The sequence below is a fragment of the Rhamphochromis longiceps genome, linkage group LG11, assembly GCF_057381845.1.
Source record: "Rhamphochromis longiceps isolate RC_006_pf linkage group LG11, R_longiceps_female_GT1.1, whole genome shotgun sequence".
In the NCBI taxonomy this organism is placed as follows: domain Eukaryota; kingdom Metazoa; phylum Chordata; class Actinopteri; order Cichliformes; family Cichlidae; genus Rhamphochromis; species Rhamphochromis longiceps.
The window spans coordinates 39,698,581-39,717,548 of NC_140567.1; the positions used below are offsets into that span (position 1 = coordinate 39,698,581).

The following is an 18,968-nucleotide window of genomic DNA, read 5'->3' on the forward strand; positions in this document are numbered from 1 at the left end:
TGTGAGGATGGGGAACAGGTGGGACAAATCAGACCAGAGGTGACAGGGGGAAGCAAAACTAGACACACTGCAATTAGGAAGGGAAACAGCATGGAACGCAGACATGACAACACGAACCTGACACCATAAGACGCGCAGGCATGAAACACATAAAGGGCGAACATAAACACAGGGGTAAAGGACACAAGGGGAATCGAAAAAACAATTAACTATAACGGCAACTTAGGCAAAGTAGAAATGAACTTGGAATTCCTAAAGGACTTAAACATAAACTATAAACATCAAAATAAGCTAAAACTTTAAACGCTGGGTCAAAAGACCCAGGATCATGACCTGAACAGGTGGAACTGATTCTTAAAGATTCCATTAAGCAGTTAAAAAGAAGCTGAAGATTCAGGACAGCATGGAGTTCGGTCCGCAGCAGTCAGACGATGTTGGTGTCGTACTTCACATCCTGCAAACATCAACACGATACGTGAGCCCTGCTCTGCAACAAGTCCAACACACCTGTAACCTGGTATCTGTCCATGACCAGGATTCACTTATACTAAGTCACATGAAGCTAAGTTTTGACCAGGACATGTCCTTCAACGCACATATTAAACAAATATGTGAGACTGCTTTCTTCCATTTGTGCAACATCTCTAAAGTTAGAAATATCCTGTCTCAGAGTGACGCTGAAAAACTAGTTCATGCATTTATTACTTCCAGGCTGGACGACTGTAATTCATTATTATCAAGAAGTCCTAAAAACTCCCTGAAAAGCCTTCAGCTAATCCAAAATGCTGCAGCAAGAGTCCTGACAGGGACTAGAAAGAGAGCAGATTTCTCCTGTTTTGGCTTCCTGTTAAATCCAGAATTCAAAATCCTGCTCCTCACATACAAAGTCTTAAATAATCAGGCCCCATCTTATCATCATCATCATCATCATCATCATCATCATCATCATCATCATCATCATCATCGTTTATTTGTATAGCACTTTAAGAACACACCAGGCAGACCAAAGTGCTGAACAACACAGATCAAAATAACAACCAAATTAAAAATACCATAAAATCATTACATACAATAAAATAAATAAGAAGGTGTCCGTTTCCTACAGAGTTAAAAGCCAGGGAATAAAAATAGGTTTTCAATCTGGACTTAAAGACCTGCACTGATGACGCTTGTCTAATTTGGAGAGGAAGGTTATTCCAGAGGATCGGAGCCGCAATTGAAAAGGCACGGTCTCCTCTCCCCCGCGACTTAGGGACCGACAGCAGCAGCTGCTCAGCTGAACGGAGCGAGCGAGGAGGAACATGTGGCTTCAGCAAATCAGATAAATAGACAGGAGCCAGACCATTTAAAGATTTAAAAACCAATAAAAGGACTTTAAAACGAACCCTAAATTCAATGGGAAGCCAATGCCAGGAAGCCAGAACCGGAGTGATGTGATCGAATTTCCTACTACCGGTTAAAAATCGCACCGCCGCATTTTGCACTAACTGCAGGCGTGACAAGGTGCCCGACCCGACCCCTATTAAAAGGGAATTACAATAGTCCAGACGTGAGGTGATAAAAGCATGAATAAGAGTTTCCAAATTGGGTTTGGAAAGGAAAGGCTTGACCTTCGACAGGCGTCTGAGGTGATAAAAAGCTGATTTTACCACCCCACTTACATGACCTTCAAAAGTAAGCGCAGAATCAAGTTTAACACCAAGATTAGTGATTGAACTTTTCAGATGAGAGGTCAAATCACCAAAATCAACAAACATCTTATCCTAATGACCTTGTAGTACCATATCACCCTATTAGAGCACTTCGCTCTCACTCTGCAGGCCTACTTGTTGTTCCTAGAGTATTTAAAAGTAGAATGGGAGGCAGAGCCTTCAGTTTTCAGGCCCCTCTTCTGTGGAACCAGCTTCCAGTTTGGATTCAGGAGACAGACACTATCTCTACTTTCAAGATTAGGCTTCAAACTTTCCTTTTTGCTAAAGCATATAGTTAGGGCTGGACCAGGTGACCCTGAATCCTCCCTTAGTTATGCTGCAATAGACGTAGGCTGCCGGGGGATTCCCATGATGCATTGAGTTTTTCCTTTCCAGTCACCTTTCTCACTCACTATGTATTAACAGACCTCTCTGCACTGAATCATATCTGTTATTAACCTCTGTCTCTCTTCCACAGCATGTCTTTATCCTGTCTTCCTTCTCTCACCCCAACCAATCACAGCAGATGGCCCCGCCCCTCCCTGAGCCTGGTTCTGCTGGAGGTTTCTTCCTGTTAAAAGGGAGTTTTTCCTTCCCACTGTTGCCAAAGTGCTGCTCACAGGGGGTCATATGATTGTTGGGTTTTTCTCTGTATCTATTTTTGTAGGGTCTACTGTACAATATAAAGCGCCTTGAGGCCACTGTTGTTGTGATTTGGTGCTATATAAATAAAATTGAATTGAATTGAATTGAATTGAATGCCAGGGTCTAACCTGCAGAAGGCTTGTGTGAGAGGGGCCGGGCTGGCAGCATCTGACCAATCACAAATAGCGAGACAGAGAGAGAGAGAGAGAGAGAGAGAGAGAGAGATTTAAGACCACTTGAAAAATCCACTGAAGGAAAAAGCACCCCAGACCATTGTGGCGTCCCCTCCACTGTGGTGTGTAGAAAACATTTCAGGTGGGATCTCCTTGTCATGCTCGTAGCGCTGGAAACCATCAGGACCATCAAGGTTACATTTGTTCTCATCAGAGAATAAAACTTTCTTCCACCTTTCAGTGTCCCATGTTTGGTGCTCTGTAGCAAAGTCCAAACAGTCAGTTCTGTGGCGTTCAAGGAGACGAGGCCTTTGAAGACGTGTGTTTGTTTTTGAAGCCTTTCAGTCTCAGATGCCGTTTGAGGGTTATGGGCTGCAGTCGGCACCAGTAACGGCCTTAATTTGGGTCGAGGAGTGTCCAGTGTTCAGGCTCAGTGCCGGGGACATTTTTTGGGTCTTCCACTTGGCCTTTTTGTTCCATAACCCTCAGGACCATTTAAGAAATTCGCAATGACTGTCTTACTGCGTCCCACCTCGGCAGCGATGACACGCTGTGAGAGACCCTGCTTATGCAGTTCAACAATCTGACCACGCTCAAAAAAGCTTTTTTGCCATCAGGACGTCATGACAGTGTGACTACCTGACAGAAAATGACAATGAATCCACGTTTCTGCACAGGTTTGTCCTTTTAAAGGCATGTGGTCCTAAACTTTTGGTCAGCTGTAAAACAGCTTGTTTCAGTTTAAGCGTTGTTTTCAATAAACTGCATGCTCAAAAAAATGTTTTGTCTCACTCCAATTTCTTCTTGTTGCATGTTGAAGCTCTACTTGGAACCGTGTTCAGATCCATCCATGGAAAATATGATTATTTTTTTTTTTGTATTATTCAAGTGGTCTTAAAGTTTTTTATTTTATGTATTTATTTTTTGTAAATGTTAATATAGTGGTGTGAAAAAGTGTTTGCCCACTTTCCTGATTTTTCTACTTTTTCTATCTTTGTCACATTAAATGTTTTAGATCATCTAACGAATGTAAACATTAGACAAAGATAACACAAGTAAACACAAAATGCAGAGGAAACAATCCAAACCTACATGGCCCTGTGTGAAAAACTGATCACACCTTTGGAAGTTCAGTTTCTCTAGCCATACCCAGGCCTCATTACTGCAACATGAAATCATTGAAAGCACTTAAATAGGACCTGACTGACAAAGTGGAGCAGACCAAAAGATCTTCAAAAGACAGACATCATGGCATGATCGAAGTAAATTACGAACAAAACAGAAACAAAATTATTGAGATCAGTTAGTCTGGAAAAGGTTTTAAAGGCTCTGGGACTCGAGTAAACCACAGTGAGAGCCATTATCCACAAAAAACATGGAACAGTAGTGAACCTTCCCAGGAGTGACTGACCAAAATTACCCCAAGAGCGCAGCCATGACTCATCCAAAGACCCCAGAACAACAGCCAAAGAACTGCAGGCCTCACTTGCCTCAGTTAAGGTCAGAGTTCATGACTCCACCATAAGAAAGAGACTGGGTGAAGCTGAAACGCACTTGGTTTCAGCAAGAGGACAACGATCAAAACAAAGCAGCAAGTCCACCTTTGAACGGCTTCAGAAAAACAAAATGAAGACTTTACAGTGAGCTGGTCAAACTCTTGACCCGACTCTGATTGAGATGCTGCGTGACCTTAAAAAGGTGGTTCATGCTTGAAAATCATCCAGTGTGGCTGAATTACAACAATTCTGCAAAGACGAGTGGGCCAGAATTCCTCCACAGCTGTGAAACACTCAATGAAGTAATACGAATGCTCGATTGCAGTTGTTGCTGCTAAGGATGGCCCAACCCGTTATTAGGTTTAGGGGGCAATCACTCTTTCACACAGGGCCTTGTAGGTTTGGGAGTTTTTCCTGTATTTTGTGTTTACCTTTGTTATCTTTGTCTAATATTTAAATTTGTTTGCTCCGAAACATTTGAGTGTGACAGACATAGAGAGTTTGAGATTTAACTTTGAGATTTTTATGTTAATTTGAAGTTTGTCGTTACAGTTGGACACTGCTGCTTATTGATGTTATTATTATTTTATTTTGATTTTTTTAATCTTGCACAGTCTGTATATGACTGTCACTTATTCTGAGTTTCTGCAGTACTCAGTCCTACACAAGTACACACTATTATTGCTTATCACTGTCTGCACACACAGCTTTGATGGATCCTCCAGGAGTGATGACACCATTTTCTGGTGAACTGATTGGTCAGTAGGTGGTGAGATCACACACACACACCATCAGGTCATCCTGACTCTGAGTCACATGCGGAGTCTGTTCACCCATATCTGTCTCTCCTTCAAATAAACTTTATTAAACAGCAGCTCTTAAAGCTCTCGCACACTCTGCTGTCTGCAGTCTGTGTTCAAGCTTCATGTTTTTATGATATTACACATTTGTGTAAAATCAGCCGCTCTGTGTCAGCACACCTGTCCATCTTTCAGGCTGGTCACATGTTGCAAACTCTGCCCTTTGCATGTAATTATGCTCAATAAACTTTGGTTGATTTACTTAGTTGATGACCACTTCCTGTGTTAGGATAAGTGAAGCCAGATGAGGAAACATCTTAGTACAGGCCCCAGCTTCCCACCTCAACAACACACCTCATAGCTGATCTCTGAAGGGGGTGGGGCTTCTGACACAGGTGGGGATTCGTATGTACATTCTGAAGCAGCTTCGAGCGATTTGTTGATAAAGATGATTGGCTAAAAACAACCCAAAAGACACAGCTGTTAAGGTTTGAATTGGAAACATGAAGAATGTGAAAAGACTGAGCTGATTCAGGTGGACACAGGTGGACTCACCTGATCAGTGGAGGGACACAAAGCGTAGCAGCCAAAGGCAGCGATACAGATGGAAACGATAAACTCCAGGAGACAGAAAACAGCCAGAACAGCTCTCTGGACCTGGGAGGATAAAAAAAACCCCTGTGCTTTTAGCCCTTTCCATTAGAACCTACTCAGATCAGGCTGAGGCGACTTGAGTACCACCTCATGTGCGTGGGACAATTACAGCAACACGGCTGAATGTCCTGTGATGTCATTTATATGCAGCATGAACGCCATTTTCTACTTGCTGCTCGGTCTGTGGCTTTTTGTCGGACTCGGGGACCGCAGTGTTGTTTCTGTGCAGTTGTTTCCCTCTTTGCCAGATTTTAAAAATGGCAGCTTCGATTTTCACAAAGGAGACGCTCTCATGACTCATGGAGTGGTGCCACTGACAAGCCAACCAGATAACCTTGATCCAAGTAGGTACTAAAAAAGTACCTGCTATCAGGAACCACCACCTAATGCAGGGGTGTTGAACTCCAGGCCTTGAGGGCCGGTGTCCTGCAGGTTTTAGATAACACCCTGGGTCAACATGCCTGAATCAAATGATTAGTTCATTACCAGGCTTCTGGAGAATTTCAAGACATGTTGAGGAGGTAATTTAGCAATTTAAATGGCTAAATTACCAAGGACACATCTAAAACCTGCACGACACCTACCCTCAAGGCCTGGAGTTCGACATCTGTGACCTAATGGAAAACCCTAAAAACCACGTCAAGCCATGCCACGCCAACCCGAGCAGGTACTAATGGAAAAGGGCTTAATTATTGTAGCAAGAAATACTGATAGCCTCTAATGATAAACAGGAACAATTAGAGACCACAGTCAATCGCAGTAAATCTAGACACAGAATAAAACTCTCAATAAAAAGGACATGAATCATAATAATGATGATCATTTATAACAGGAGAGAACGTCATCGCTTCAAAAGTTTCCACATTAATGTTAAACCAGTCGCCACACTTTTCAGACTATTTTTGCTTGAAGGAACCGGACTAAAGAGCACTTTCTGCTAAATGCGCCGTAAACCTACACATTACACTTTTTTACTGTTGGTAGTAGGTGATGTGAGCGTCAGCGATGGGATGGCAGCACTTCTGTCTGAGACCTGACTGTCATGCAAGTTTTCTGTACTCGTTTGATTGGCAGACACAGCTGCTCTAAATGTTCTTCTTTTTTTTTATTAGCAAAATCAACATACAAACAAAATGCACCAGATATTACACATTCAGAGAATAGACATTCCTTACATATTAGCAACTTTCATACATAGGAAAAAGAAGATATAAAAATGGGGTCATAAAACTTAACAGATTATTAACTCAAAATCTTCCAAAAAGGAAACAAAAAAAACAGACTTTTTGTTTTTAACTAAAGTCAGTGCAGAATACAAATAGCATTTGTATTTTATTTTTATCCTATTGTATATTTTATTCTATTTATTCTACTGTGTACAGTATTTTATTCTTATTGTATTCTAATTTTTGCTATATAACTTTTGCACTATCCACTTCCTGCAGTGACAAAACAAATTTCCCACGTGGGACTAATAAAGGTTATCTTATCTTATCTTAAGATTTAACCAACAGGTTTAAGTCGTTTTTCCAGTAAGCTCGTGTTGGTTTGGTGTTAAAAAAATGACATTTATGTATAAATTGCTTGCACAAGACTAATAACACATTAACACCATAATTAGCTTTCTTTTCTTTCAAAAACACTCCAAACATTATCATATTTAAGGTAAATGGGGTAATTTGACTCCCACTGGAATAAAGCCAGGTATGAAAATCCAACCAAAATATTTGTATAAAATTGCACAAAAAAATAGATGGTTAATCCTCCTCTTCTGTTTCACAAAATACATAATTACCAGTTTCTATTTTGAATCTATCACCAAGGAGTCTATTTGTCGGGTAAATTTTATTCAAAATTTTAAATTGGACTTCTTTCCCTTTAGGAGGGATAGGGAAGGTTAACTGAATACCATCTATATATAATTGCCTTAACTTGGGGGAGATGTCAGAATATATTATATCATTTACAACTATGTTTTTAAGTGACAATGGAATGGATTTTATAACCCGATTAAATTTACTTTTAGAACATTGGATATTAAACTTTTGGCAAAAATCTTGATGTCCTAGAACATGCCCCTCCTCATCTACAAAATGGACAATTGCTCAAACACCTTTTGATAACCAATCTTGAATAAAAATAGATTTTCTGTTCATCAGTATATATCTATTGTTCCAAATTGGGCTATTATGTGGAGTGAAATTATGTTTAAATAACATTTTCCAACAAAGAAGGATCTGTTTATGGAATTCAGAGAGTTTAGCAGGTAGCTTAGTAATTTCAAAGTCACACTTTAGGAGAAAGTCGATACCCCCCAGTGTGTTAAAGACCTTACTTGGTATAAAAAACCAAATGGAGTGTGGATTATTTAGGAAGGATTTTAACCATTTAAGTTTCAAAACACCATTCATTATATCAAAATCAATTGCGTTTCCACCGCCTTCAATGTATGGTTTAACCAAATCATCTTTAGATATATAATGGCACTTATTCCTCCAAATAAAATTAAAATTCAAGCTATTAATTGTTTTAATAACTTTATTTGATATTGATAAAGAGTAAGCTGGATATATAAATCTAGATAAACTGTCCATTTTGGTTAATAATATTCTTCCAAAAATTGTGATGTCTCTTTGTAACCACTTATTTAAGATTGTCTTACATTTGTCAACATTATCTGAAATAGTCAAAGGAGCTTGCAAAGAAAAGCGTCTGGACTTCTTTAAGTTACTTGAAGACGTTTCACCTCTCATCCGAGAAGCTTCTTCAGTTCTAAGGTCAAATGGTGGAGAGTCCCAGATATAAACCTAGTGGGAGTTTCCCCCCACAGAGGGACAAAAGGACCCCTGATGATCCTCTAATCGCCTGAGCCAAGGTGTGAAACTGGGTGTGGGTCCCAATACTGAAGGACCCGTCCCATCCAGGCAACAAACTGTTCCAACTTCTGCAATCTGGTAGAAGGTTCCGCATCTTCCGGGCAAGGACAGAGAGACTCAAGAGGAGCTTCTATCCCCAAGCCATCCGTGCCCTAAACACACACACCCGCCCTCTCACATCATCTATAATTGACTGAGACAGGACTCTTCCAGACACTAAACCAAGGAACAATGTACATTTCAATTCCTTTAATTTTAAACATGTTTATATTGTCTATCCTGTAAAATAGTCAGATGTCTATTCATATTAATGTACAGAATTCACCTGCTTGCTGCTACTACTGCACATTCACCCAATGTACATACTGTATATATATATATATATATATATTAGGGGTGCAACGATACACAAAATTCACGGTTCGGTTCGATTCGATACTTTGGTGTCACGGTTCGATATTTTTTCGATACAAAAAATGTTCATGCCTTTTTAATTTGTCATTTATTAAAATTATAAATATATATTTTAACTCAAAAGTACAGAAGGAACAGGTGAAGAGTCGCGGCAGAGAGCTGAAAGGAACGGACTTCAGCGTGAACGACCAGTTCCCCAAAGAGATCCTGGAACGACGCAAGGTCCTGTTCCCAGTTCGACGTAGCTTTATCCAGAAAGGCTCCCGTGCTGTCATCGCTGTGGACCGGCTCTACGTGGACGGACAGCTGTACCGCGACCCCGGCACCACACCGTGGTTATACTGACTGCACTCCAGATAAGAACCCGCTACACTCTTTTCTTATTCATTCACACTTTCTCCTTTAAAATGTGTTTAACCTAGTAATATCAGTAGGATGTCATAGCAGATATAACACCGTCACCCTCCGTCATTGCTTTAATTGGAATGTTTCCGTTTCGTTTCCTTTTTTTTTTTTTTTGTCGCTCACAGTTCATGTGGTTTCTTTCTTTCTCTTGTCTTTCACTGCTGTGGTCACCTACTTCCCCACTCACCTACAAACAACACCCTCTATTTCTCCATATTTTCACAACACGATCACGCAAACACATCAGCTCAACGGCAGCACATTCACAACAGCCTCACAGCACGCACAGACTTGCAGGACACATAAGCAAGCCACGCTTGTTCATATTAGTGAATATTCACACACATAGTCAGACCTATGGAATCTCTCACCACACTTCTTTTTCTCTTTCTATTTACAAACAAGGGATGTTTCCATATTCTCTCCACCTGTCTAAACGAAACACCCAGCATACATCATTAAACATACACGCACAATTAAGGGCATGCTGAGGTTTGTCACATGGAATGTAAATGGAGCTGGCACCAGAGGAAAGAGGTTAAAAATATTTAACCAGCTTAAAAAACTACAGGCAGATGTTGTTTTATTACAAGAAACTCACAAACCTGTCACAGGTTTAAATGAACTTAAAACACCTGAGTTTCCTAACGTGTTTGCAGCCGGTTATAATTCTAGACAACGGGGAGTAGCAATTTTAATACATAAAAATGTTAATTTTACAGTACTCGATACAGTTATAGATCCAGAGGGTAGATTTCTAATTATTAAACTATCAATATTGAACAAAAAACTATGTATTGTTAGTATATATGGTCCAAATGTTGATGAACCCTCATTCTTCCACGGTTTTTTTAGTGCACTCTCTGAACACCTTGATTGCACACTCATTCTTGGCGGTGACCTCAACCTTGGACTAAATGAAGAAATGGATAGGCTCAACACAACAGGAACTCAGCGTAATTGGCAGTCCACAAATATAATCAAACAGTATATGAACGACTTTGGTCTTTGCGATGCATGGCGCTCTCTTCACCCCACCAGTAAGGAATATACTTTTTTCTCGCATGTTCATCACTCTTACTCTCGTCTGGATTATTTTTTGGTCAGCAGCTCACTGCTGTGTGACATTTCAGACACTGAGATTCATCCTATAGCTGTCAGCGATCATGCTCCTGTATCTTTAACACTAATGCACAAGAATAATACTACGCCAAGTAAAAACTGGAGATTTAATATATCACTACTTAAAGATGAAGACTTTATTAAATACTTTAAAAAGGAATGGACTTCATATTTAGACTTTAATGACACTCCCGGAATATCTGCTTCTGTTCTATGGGAAGCAGGGAAAGCTGTGATGAGAGGTAAAATAATTTCTTTCTCATCACACAAAAAGAAAGAAGAAAACAAAAATATTCAGGAATTAGAAAAAAACATCAAATCACTAGAAGAAGCCTACGCGTCCCACCAAGATCAGGAAACATTGAACAAAATATGCAAAACAAAACTAGAATTAAATGAAACTATTAATAAAAAAACACAATTCCTTATACAAAGACTTCGCTTGCAGAATTTTGAACACAGTAACAAATCAGGTCGATTTCTAGCTAACCAGCTAAAAATAAATAAAGAAAAAACAACTATATGTGCTGCTAAAGATTTATCGGGGAACACAATATATGATCCTGGAAGAATAAACAACATTTTTAGGGATTTCTATGAAACTTTATACTCACCACAAATAAACCCATCTAAAAATGAAATTGATCTGTTTCTTGACAACGTAACTCTTCCAAAATTACTAGACAGTCAAGCAATGGAATTGGATTCGCCACTGACGCCAAGTGAACTCCAGGAAGCCCTGATAAGTATGCCCAATAATAAGGCTCCAGGTCCAGACGGCTTCCCTGCAGAATTCTACAAAGAATTCTGGACAATTTTGGCACCAGTATTCCACAGCATGTTGCAGGAAATCGAGGAAAAGGGCAGACTACCACCAAATATGAATTCTGCCAACATTAGTCTCCTGCTAAAACCAGGCAAAGACCCTTTATTTCCCTCAAGCTATCGTCCAATTTCTCTTTTAAATGTAGACCTTAAAATAATCTGCAAAGCTCTCTCAAAGAGATTAGAGAAAATGACCCCCCTCTTAATTCATCCTGACCAAACTGGTTTCATAAAAGGTCGGCACTCCTCAACAAACACTCGTAGATTACTTAATTTAATAGACTACTCATACGATAAAAACATCGAAGCCATAATATTATCTCTAGATGCAGAAAAAGCATTTGACAGAGTTAATTGGAAATTTTTATTCGCAACTTTACACAAATTTGGTTTTGGAAACTCTTTCATAAACTGGATAAGAATATTATACAATTCCCCAACGGCTCGTATCAGAACAAATGACCAGACATCCTCCAGCTTCTGTCTCCTGAGGGGCACCAGACAGGGATGCCCACTCTCCCCCTCACTTTTTGCAATTTTTATCGAACCTCTAGCAGCAGCATTTAGACAGGCTACAACAATTAAGGGCATAAAATGTAAGAACATAGAACATAAAATCAGTCTCTATGCGGATGATGTGTTGCTTTTTCTGCAAAACACACAAACCAACCTCTCTGAGGTAATTACTTTAATAAACTGGTTTTCAAGAGTTTCAGATTATTCAATTAACTGGCCAAAATCTACAGTTCTCCCCATTAACTGCTCTTTCCATAATTCTTCCTCTGCCCCACTGCAATCCGGAAATATTAAATATTTAGGTATTAATATCTCTCCTAAGCTTTCAGACTTAACTAAACTAAACCACATCCCACTTCTAAAGAAAGTAGAAGGCGATCTGACTAGATGGAAATCTTTACCCATATCACTCATGGGAAGGGTCGCCACTATAAAAATGATGATCTTGCCAAAAATAAATTACTTATTTTTGATGATCCCTAACAAACCATCACAAGATTGGTTCAGATCTCTGGATTCATATATTTCCAAATTCCTTTGGAAAGATAAACCCCCGCGTATTAGCTTAAAAACGCTACAAAGAACCAAGGATAGAGGAGGATTAGATCTGCCTAATTTTCACCAATACTTCTTAGCCAACAGGCTTCAGTTCATCTCAGAATGGTTAAAACATACCTTCTTAGTTGAGCCCTGGCTAGATGTTGAACAGGCACTATGCAAGGATCTAGAGATTTCAGACCTACCATTTATTAGCTCAAACATCAAAAAACATGAATGCTTTAAAAGTATCAACATCAGCTTTTCTCTAACAGCATGGTGGGAGTTTCTAAAAATAACGGAGTCTTCATTAATCCCATGCAAACGTACACCTATCTGGAATAACCCTGACATATTACAAAACAATAATATGATTAATTTCCCAGAATGGAGTTGCAAAGGAATTAAATACTTAGAACATATATTAGAGGGAACAGAATTTATTCCATTTGACAGACTAGTTAAACAATATGGGATCAACAAGACAAGGTTTTTAGAATATCAACAAATTAAATCCATAGTAAAAAAGAAATTTAACCTCAGTCAAGTTGAATTACAAACACCACTAAGTGCGGCACATTTTCTTACTCTTAAATCCCCCAAATTATTATCTAAAATATACAGAACACTTTCTAAATTAGATGAATCAATATCCCTTCCTACTGCAAAGTGGGAAGCAGATTTATCAGTCAACCTAGACCAAAACTTCTGGTCTCAGATTTGCTTAAAAACTTTTAAATTAATTAAAAATCCCAGTCTGCAATTAATACAATACAAAATACTTCATAGAGTGCACTATACAGGTCATCGGATGTTCAAGATGGGCTTTACATCTTCCAACAACTGCTCACACTGTCAAGGCAATACACCAGACAATTACATCCACGCTCTTTGGTTCTGTCCACCAGTTCAGAAGTTTTGGCGCGAGATATGTGAAGATTTATCAAAATGTCTGAAATGTAACATTCCAACCTCCCCCTTAGTGTGTTTGTTGGGCAGCTTAGATAATGTCACTTCAGAAAAGAATATAGCCCATATGATCTTCACTGCCCTATGCATAGCCAAGAAAACAGTCCTCATGAACTGGAAAAATAAAAATAATCTTAATTCTAACCAATATAGAAATTATCTATTAGATTACATTAGTCTTGACACAGCCTCTGCCACCACATCAGATCAATTGCTCTGGGCCCCTTTTATCAGCTCCATCACCTAGTGGGGGTGGGGGGTCATAGTTTGGTCCCGCCTTCACTGTTGTGATTGGTGAGGGGGTAGGGACAGGCTTAGGGCGTCGGGGGGTTCCCCGGAGGCATCTTCCTTGGGGGGCTCAACCCGGGGTAGCGGTCACGTCCGGTTGAGGGCTCTGTTGGCTCTCAGGTGACTGTTTCCTCGCAGCTGCGTGCAGCGGGGCTAGGGGAGGGTCTGTGCTGACGGACGTGGGTTACTGACCTGGCAACCTGGCTGCCCCTGGGTGGGTCCGGGATGGGCGTGAGGTTCTGGGGGTGCTCCGTCTCTGGGCGGGGGCCCGGGCCGGGCCTCGGGGGCTCGGGTCCTGGTTGGTGCGTTGCCGGGGTTGTGGGCGGGTGGGTGCATGGGGGCCCGGCCCTGGAGCAGGGTGCCGCCGGTGCATCGAGCCGCCTGGGGGGCTCTTCAACTGGTGGGGGGGATGGTCACATCTGGCAGGAGCTTTCTTCTCTCAGGAACTCTCTGCAGGAGGGGGAGATACAGGAGAGGTGGAGGAAGATCTCAGCCTGGGCGTTTACCGTCTTATGTAGTCTGGAAGATGTGTGGTTGGTGGGGTGGGTGCAGTTTTCTCTGTGGTGGGGTTGGGTGGACTGTCCAGGGCTCTGTGGAGCCGGGGGGCGCTACTGCACTGGGCCCCGGTCTGATGGGCCTGGGCCCCCCTTCCCTGGCGGGTCGCGGAGGGTGGGAGTGCCTACTGGGGTCAGCGGGGGAGCTGGCCCCAGGGAGGGGTTACCTGCCCCTCCCTTCCTTCCCTCCCCATCTCCAGCTGCCTCCCTCTTCCCGCTCCTCCACAACCACCCACACATGCAGGGCCTTGGAGTGGGGGTATGTCACCAGGGTGCAGAGGAGGCTACCCCCCCCCCCCCCCCCTGTCCCCTTCTGGCTGCCTCTGCCTCAATTTTATCCCACAACTTAGACATTCACATTATTCACACTCTCATTACACATACATATAGGATCTTGGGGGTGGGCACAATCACGGAGTCCAAATCACCATCAGGGTGTATACCTCACCCCTGACGTCGTTGCCCACCTCTCAATTTTAAATACACTTAGTCATTGAGGGTTAGCAGGAGGGACTATGCGCTTACCTGCTGCTCCTTGGCAGGTAGCTCCATGCCCTCCTGGGTTTTAATTGCACCTTAGAACACATATGCATCAACACTACAATGAGCGGGTGGAGGGAGGTTTGGAGTCTTCTCCCACCCCCATTCTCTGCGGCCTGCTGGAGCGGGAGGGCTAGTAGGAGGAGTTGGCCGTCCGACTGCGGTCTGGGGTGTGGGGCCTCCCTGCTGCTGCGGAGTCGGGGTGGTCTGCCTCTCCCCACCGCAGGGAAAAGGGTAACACCACCTGGGTCTGGGTGCAATTCCCCCCTCCAGGGGCAAGGGTACCTAGACCCGGTTTGTAGAGTACGCTTGGGGAGTGTGATTGTGTGTACAGCGTCTCTTTATGTCTGTCTCCACGTTGGTTGAGTGTGGAGTGAGTGCATATGAGAGCATGAGGGTGGGAATGGATGTTTGTGTCTGTGTGTGCCTGTATGTCTGTGTCTATATGTCAGGTTGGGTATCAGACGCCACCTCTCTGGGGACACCTCAGGCCCTCCAAGGTTTGGAGGCCTATCTCCACCCACCACCACTTCCCCTGCCGGTGGCGGACTCCCTCAGGTGTCGGTGTGTTGGTGGTTCTTTGTGTCTGGGGGTGGGCGTCCGGGTACACACCGGCTCACTCCTTGGCGGCCGCTTGTCGGGGCCTGGGGCCTGGGGCTCGCTCGGGCCCCTTTGGAGGTGGGGTGCCCCCGGCCTCTCGGCCTAGGGCTCGGTCACTCAGGCGCAGCTGGGGGCCGGCGGAGCTCACGGGCGCGTCACTGCAACCCCCCCTGGCTTCTGCTCCGCGGCTGCTGGGTGAGCCCTCATCTGGGACTCTCCTCAGCTCTTACTGGAACAGTGGCGCGGCTGCCCCTCTGTTGGTCTTCCATGGTCTCTTGTGTTCTGGGGGCCTCTGGATGTCTGGAGTTTTGATCTCCTCCATACCCGCTTCACACCCTGGAGGACGGGGCTGTGGCCCCCCCACACTCCCTAGCAGATCATTACATGGAGAAACCTTTGGAATGCAAGCATGCTGATCCACACAGGTATGCACACATGGGTATTCACAGACGCGGACTAAAGCTTTCTTGGCTGCTGCCTCAAAGCACACTGTGCGCTGTCTATCTTGCGTGCTGCACAATATCGTTTATTACTTAGTAAATACTGATATCTATGACTAGCTAGTTTATTGTGATGGTGCTTTGTTTTCTCTATTATTATGTTGCTCTTTGTTGTTTGCTGTCTCCTCTGTTTGTTTGTTTGTTTGTTTGTTTTTTCTCCATACAGGTGACCCAGGAGTTTTTTTTTTTTTTTTTTTTTTTTTTTTTTTGTCTCTTTTCCCCTCCCTTCTCACCGTCTCTTCTCCCCTTGGGTTTTCTTTCTTTCTCTCCCCCTCTCTCTCTCATTCATTCCCCCTGTCCTATTTATTAAAAAAAAAAAAAAAAAAAAAAAAAAAAAAAAAAAAAAAAAAATGACAAAGGATGAACTGAAGCTCTGCCATCACGTAATGTCGCATACTGCTGTTTCTGATGTCATTTAGAAAAAAAAAAAAAAAAAAAAAAAAAAAGTACAGTTTTTAAATTTAACCCTAACCCTTGTGCGTGTTTTTTATTTTGACAGCGAATGCGCACCTGCGGACCACTTATGTGCAGCCCTGGTTATTTAGCTCATCATATTGCAGCCACAGAAATTATTTTGTCCATGAAACCATAAAGCTGCACTTTCTTTTTGCCTTATAGTCTGATTTGTCATAACTTCTCCGTTTTGTGGTAAGCTTTTCTTTGGCTGTCACTTCTTCACCCTGACCTGTCTTATTTGGCTCAGCATAACTGAAATGCTTTTACACACTCACTCACATAAGCTCAGCGATTCTCTGCACGATCAACCTCTCACATGTTTAAGCTGCGGGAGATTTCACTTGTCATGTTTGCATAGTAAGCTAACGATTAATAAGACGATGTCAGAGGAATTGGTGCGCAAATTATCGTCACTCACAGATCAGTGCTGTCGCTCTCTATACACAGTTCGCACGATTGCAAAGTGAAAGCAAAAAAACAAGCGCAAATTCAAACGCGACTTCAATATGTCACATATTGACAGTGGCTCACTGATGCCAATGACATAATTACCCAGCTACATTTCTGAAAGAATGCAAAAGCATTGACATATATTTTTCCTACAATAGCCCGACGGGCAGGGAAGAGATAGATTTTGGTAGCCCGACTGAAAAAATCGCTAGCTCCGGGACGTCGGGCTAGCGATATTGCGAGCCCTGTATCTGATTGAGGAATCACTCATCTTTGGAAAAGAGAGTTTATTACAGAGAAATGGCTCTTTCCAAAATAAAAGCTATACTATCCGCTTCTTCTGGGCTATATTCTCAGCAGCATAAGGAGAATCATGTGCTAACAGCTGTCTAAATGACTCGGCTAAAGTTAGTAGCATGCTTGTTGTTTTTGTCTTTGCACTAGGATGATGTCGGCGTAAATGTGCAGTCATATTCGTTGTGTTCCCACTAGTGCTTTCAGGTTAATCTCGTTGAAATGACCTTAACGCCACAACACGGCAAATCTCCGTTAACGAGCTACCGCCGATCGCCCCGTGCATGGGGCTAGACGGCCAACACGTTAACAAGCTAACTGCGCTAACACACTAGTTCACACCAATGTAATTGAGCATTGCATGGCACATCCAACATACTGTTTTACTTTAGTCCATGACGCGCTTACCTTCAGGGTCATACGTCACATGAAAACCAAAATAATTCCAAACGCCAGATCTGAATGAGGTTCAATTTGCTTGTTGCAAGGAGAGCTTAACTTCTGTCTCGCTAGCTTGCCCTGCGCTCTTCCTTCTGACTATGCTGTCTGTGTGCTCAGTGGATCTGCGCTCGACAGTGCAGCCTAGGCGGAGTAGTCGAACACAGATTCACTGAGCGCTCAACACAGACAGCATCGTCAGAAGGAAAGTTGATAAAATAAATTACAAATGTTGTATTGTTCGATACATATGCGTACCGAACCGAAAGCACTGTATCGAACGGTTCAATATCGATACGAATATCGTTGCACCCCTAATATATATATATATATATATATATATATATATATATATATATATATATATATATATATATATATATATATAATATATATATATATATATATGGTATTCAGTTAACCTTCCCTATCCCTCCTAAAGGGAAAGAAGTCCAATTTAAAATTTTGAATAAAATTTACCCGACAAATAGACTCCTTGGTGATAGATTCAAAATAGAAACTGGTAATTGTGTATTTTGTGAAACAGAAGAGGAGGATTAACCATCTATTTTTTTGTGCAATTTTATACAAATATTTTGGTTGGATTTTCATACCTGGCTTTATATACATTGGGTGAATGTGCAGTAGTAGCAGCAAGCAGGTGAATTCTGTACATTAATATGAATATATATATATATATATATAAAAAAAAAAACACCCAGCACGCCCCTGCGGGCGGTTTATCCTTCAAGCTCGGGTCCTCTACCAGAGGCCTGGGAGCTTGAGGGTCCTGCGCAGTATCTTAGCTGTTCCCAGGACTGCGCTCTTCTGGACAGAGATCTCCGATGTTGTTCCCGGGATCTGCTGGAGCCACTCGCCTAGCTTGGGAGTCACCGCACCTAGTGCTCCGATTACCACGGGGACCACCGTTACCTTCACCCTCCACATCCTCTCGAGCTCTTCTCTGAGCCCTTGGTATTTCTCCAGCTTCTCGTGTTCCTTCTTCCTGATATTGCTGTCATTCGGAACCGCTACATCGATCACTACGGCCGTCTTCTTCTGTTTGTCTACCACCACTATGTCCGGTTGGTTAGCCACCACCATTTTGTCCGTCTGTATCTGGAAGTCCCACAGGATCTTAGCTCGGTCATTCTCCACCACCCTTGGGGGCATCTCCCATTTTGACCTCGGGACTTCCAGGTTATACTCGGCACAGATGTTCCTGTACACTATGCCGGCCACTTGGTTATGGCGTTCCATGTATGCCTTGCCTGCTAGCATCTTGCACCCTGCTGTTATGTGCTGGATTGTTTCTGGGGCATCTTTACACAGCCTGCACCTGGGGTCTTGCCTGGTGTGATAGACCCCAGCCTCTATGGATCTTGTGCTCAGAGCTTGTTCTTGTGCTGCCATGATTAGTGCCTCTGTGCTGTCTTTCAGTCCAGCTTTGTCCAGCCACTGGTAGGATTTCTGGATATCAGCCACCTCCTCTATCTGCCGGTGGTACATACCGTGCAGGGGCCTGTCCTTCCATGATGGTTCCTCGTCTCCCTCCTCTTTCTTGGGTTTCTGCTGCCTGAGGTATTCACTGAGCACTCGGTCAGTTGGGGCCATCTTCCCAATGTATTCTTGGATGTTCCTTGTCTCATCCTGGACTGTGGTGCTGACACTCACCAGTCCCCGGCCCCCTTCCTTCCGCTTAGCGTACAGCCTCAGGGTGCTGGA

At 42.6% G+C, this 18,968-nt stretch overlaps 1 protein-coding gene across 1 annotated transcript in view; it reads right to left on the bottom strand.

The window, feature by feature from the left end:
- Positions 1-424: 424 nt before the first annotated feature.
- The window catches only part of LOC146660063 (membrane-spanning 4-domains subfamily A member 15-like), a 34,654-nt gene continuing 16,110 nt past the window's right edge, over positions 425-18,968 (bottom strand). Inside the window, exons 5-7 of the mRNA XM_085422092.1 lie at positions 5,361-5,462; positions 5,160-5,261; positions 425-454 (exon numbers count right to left, since the gene is read on the bottom strand). Of these exons, the coding sequence (XP_085278218.1) occupies positions 425-454; positions 5,160-5,261; positions 5,361-5,462 (234 nt within the window). The remainder of the gene's footprint in view (positions 455-5,159; positions 5,262-5,360; positions 5,463-18,968) is intronic.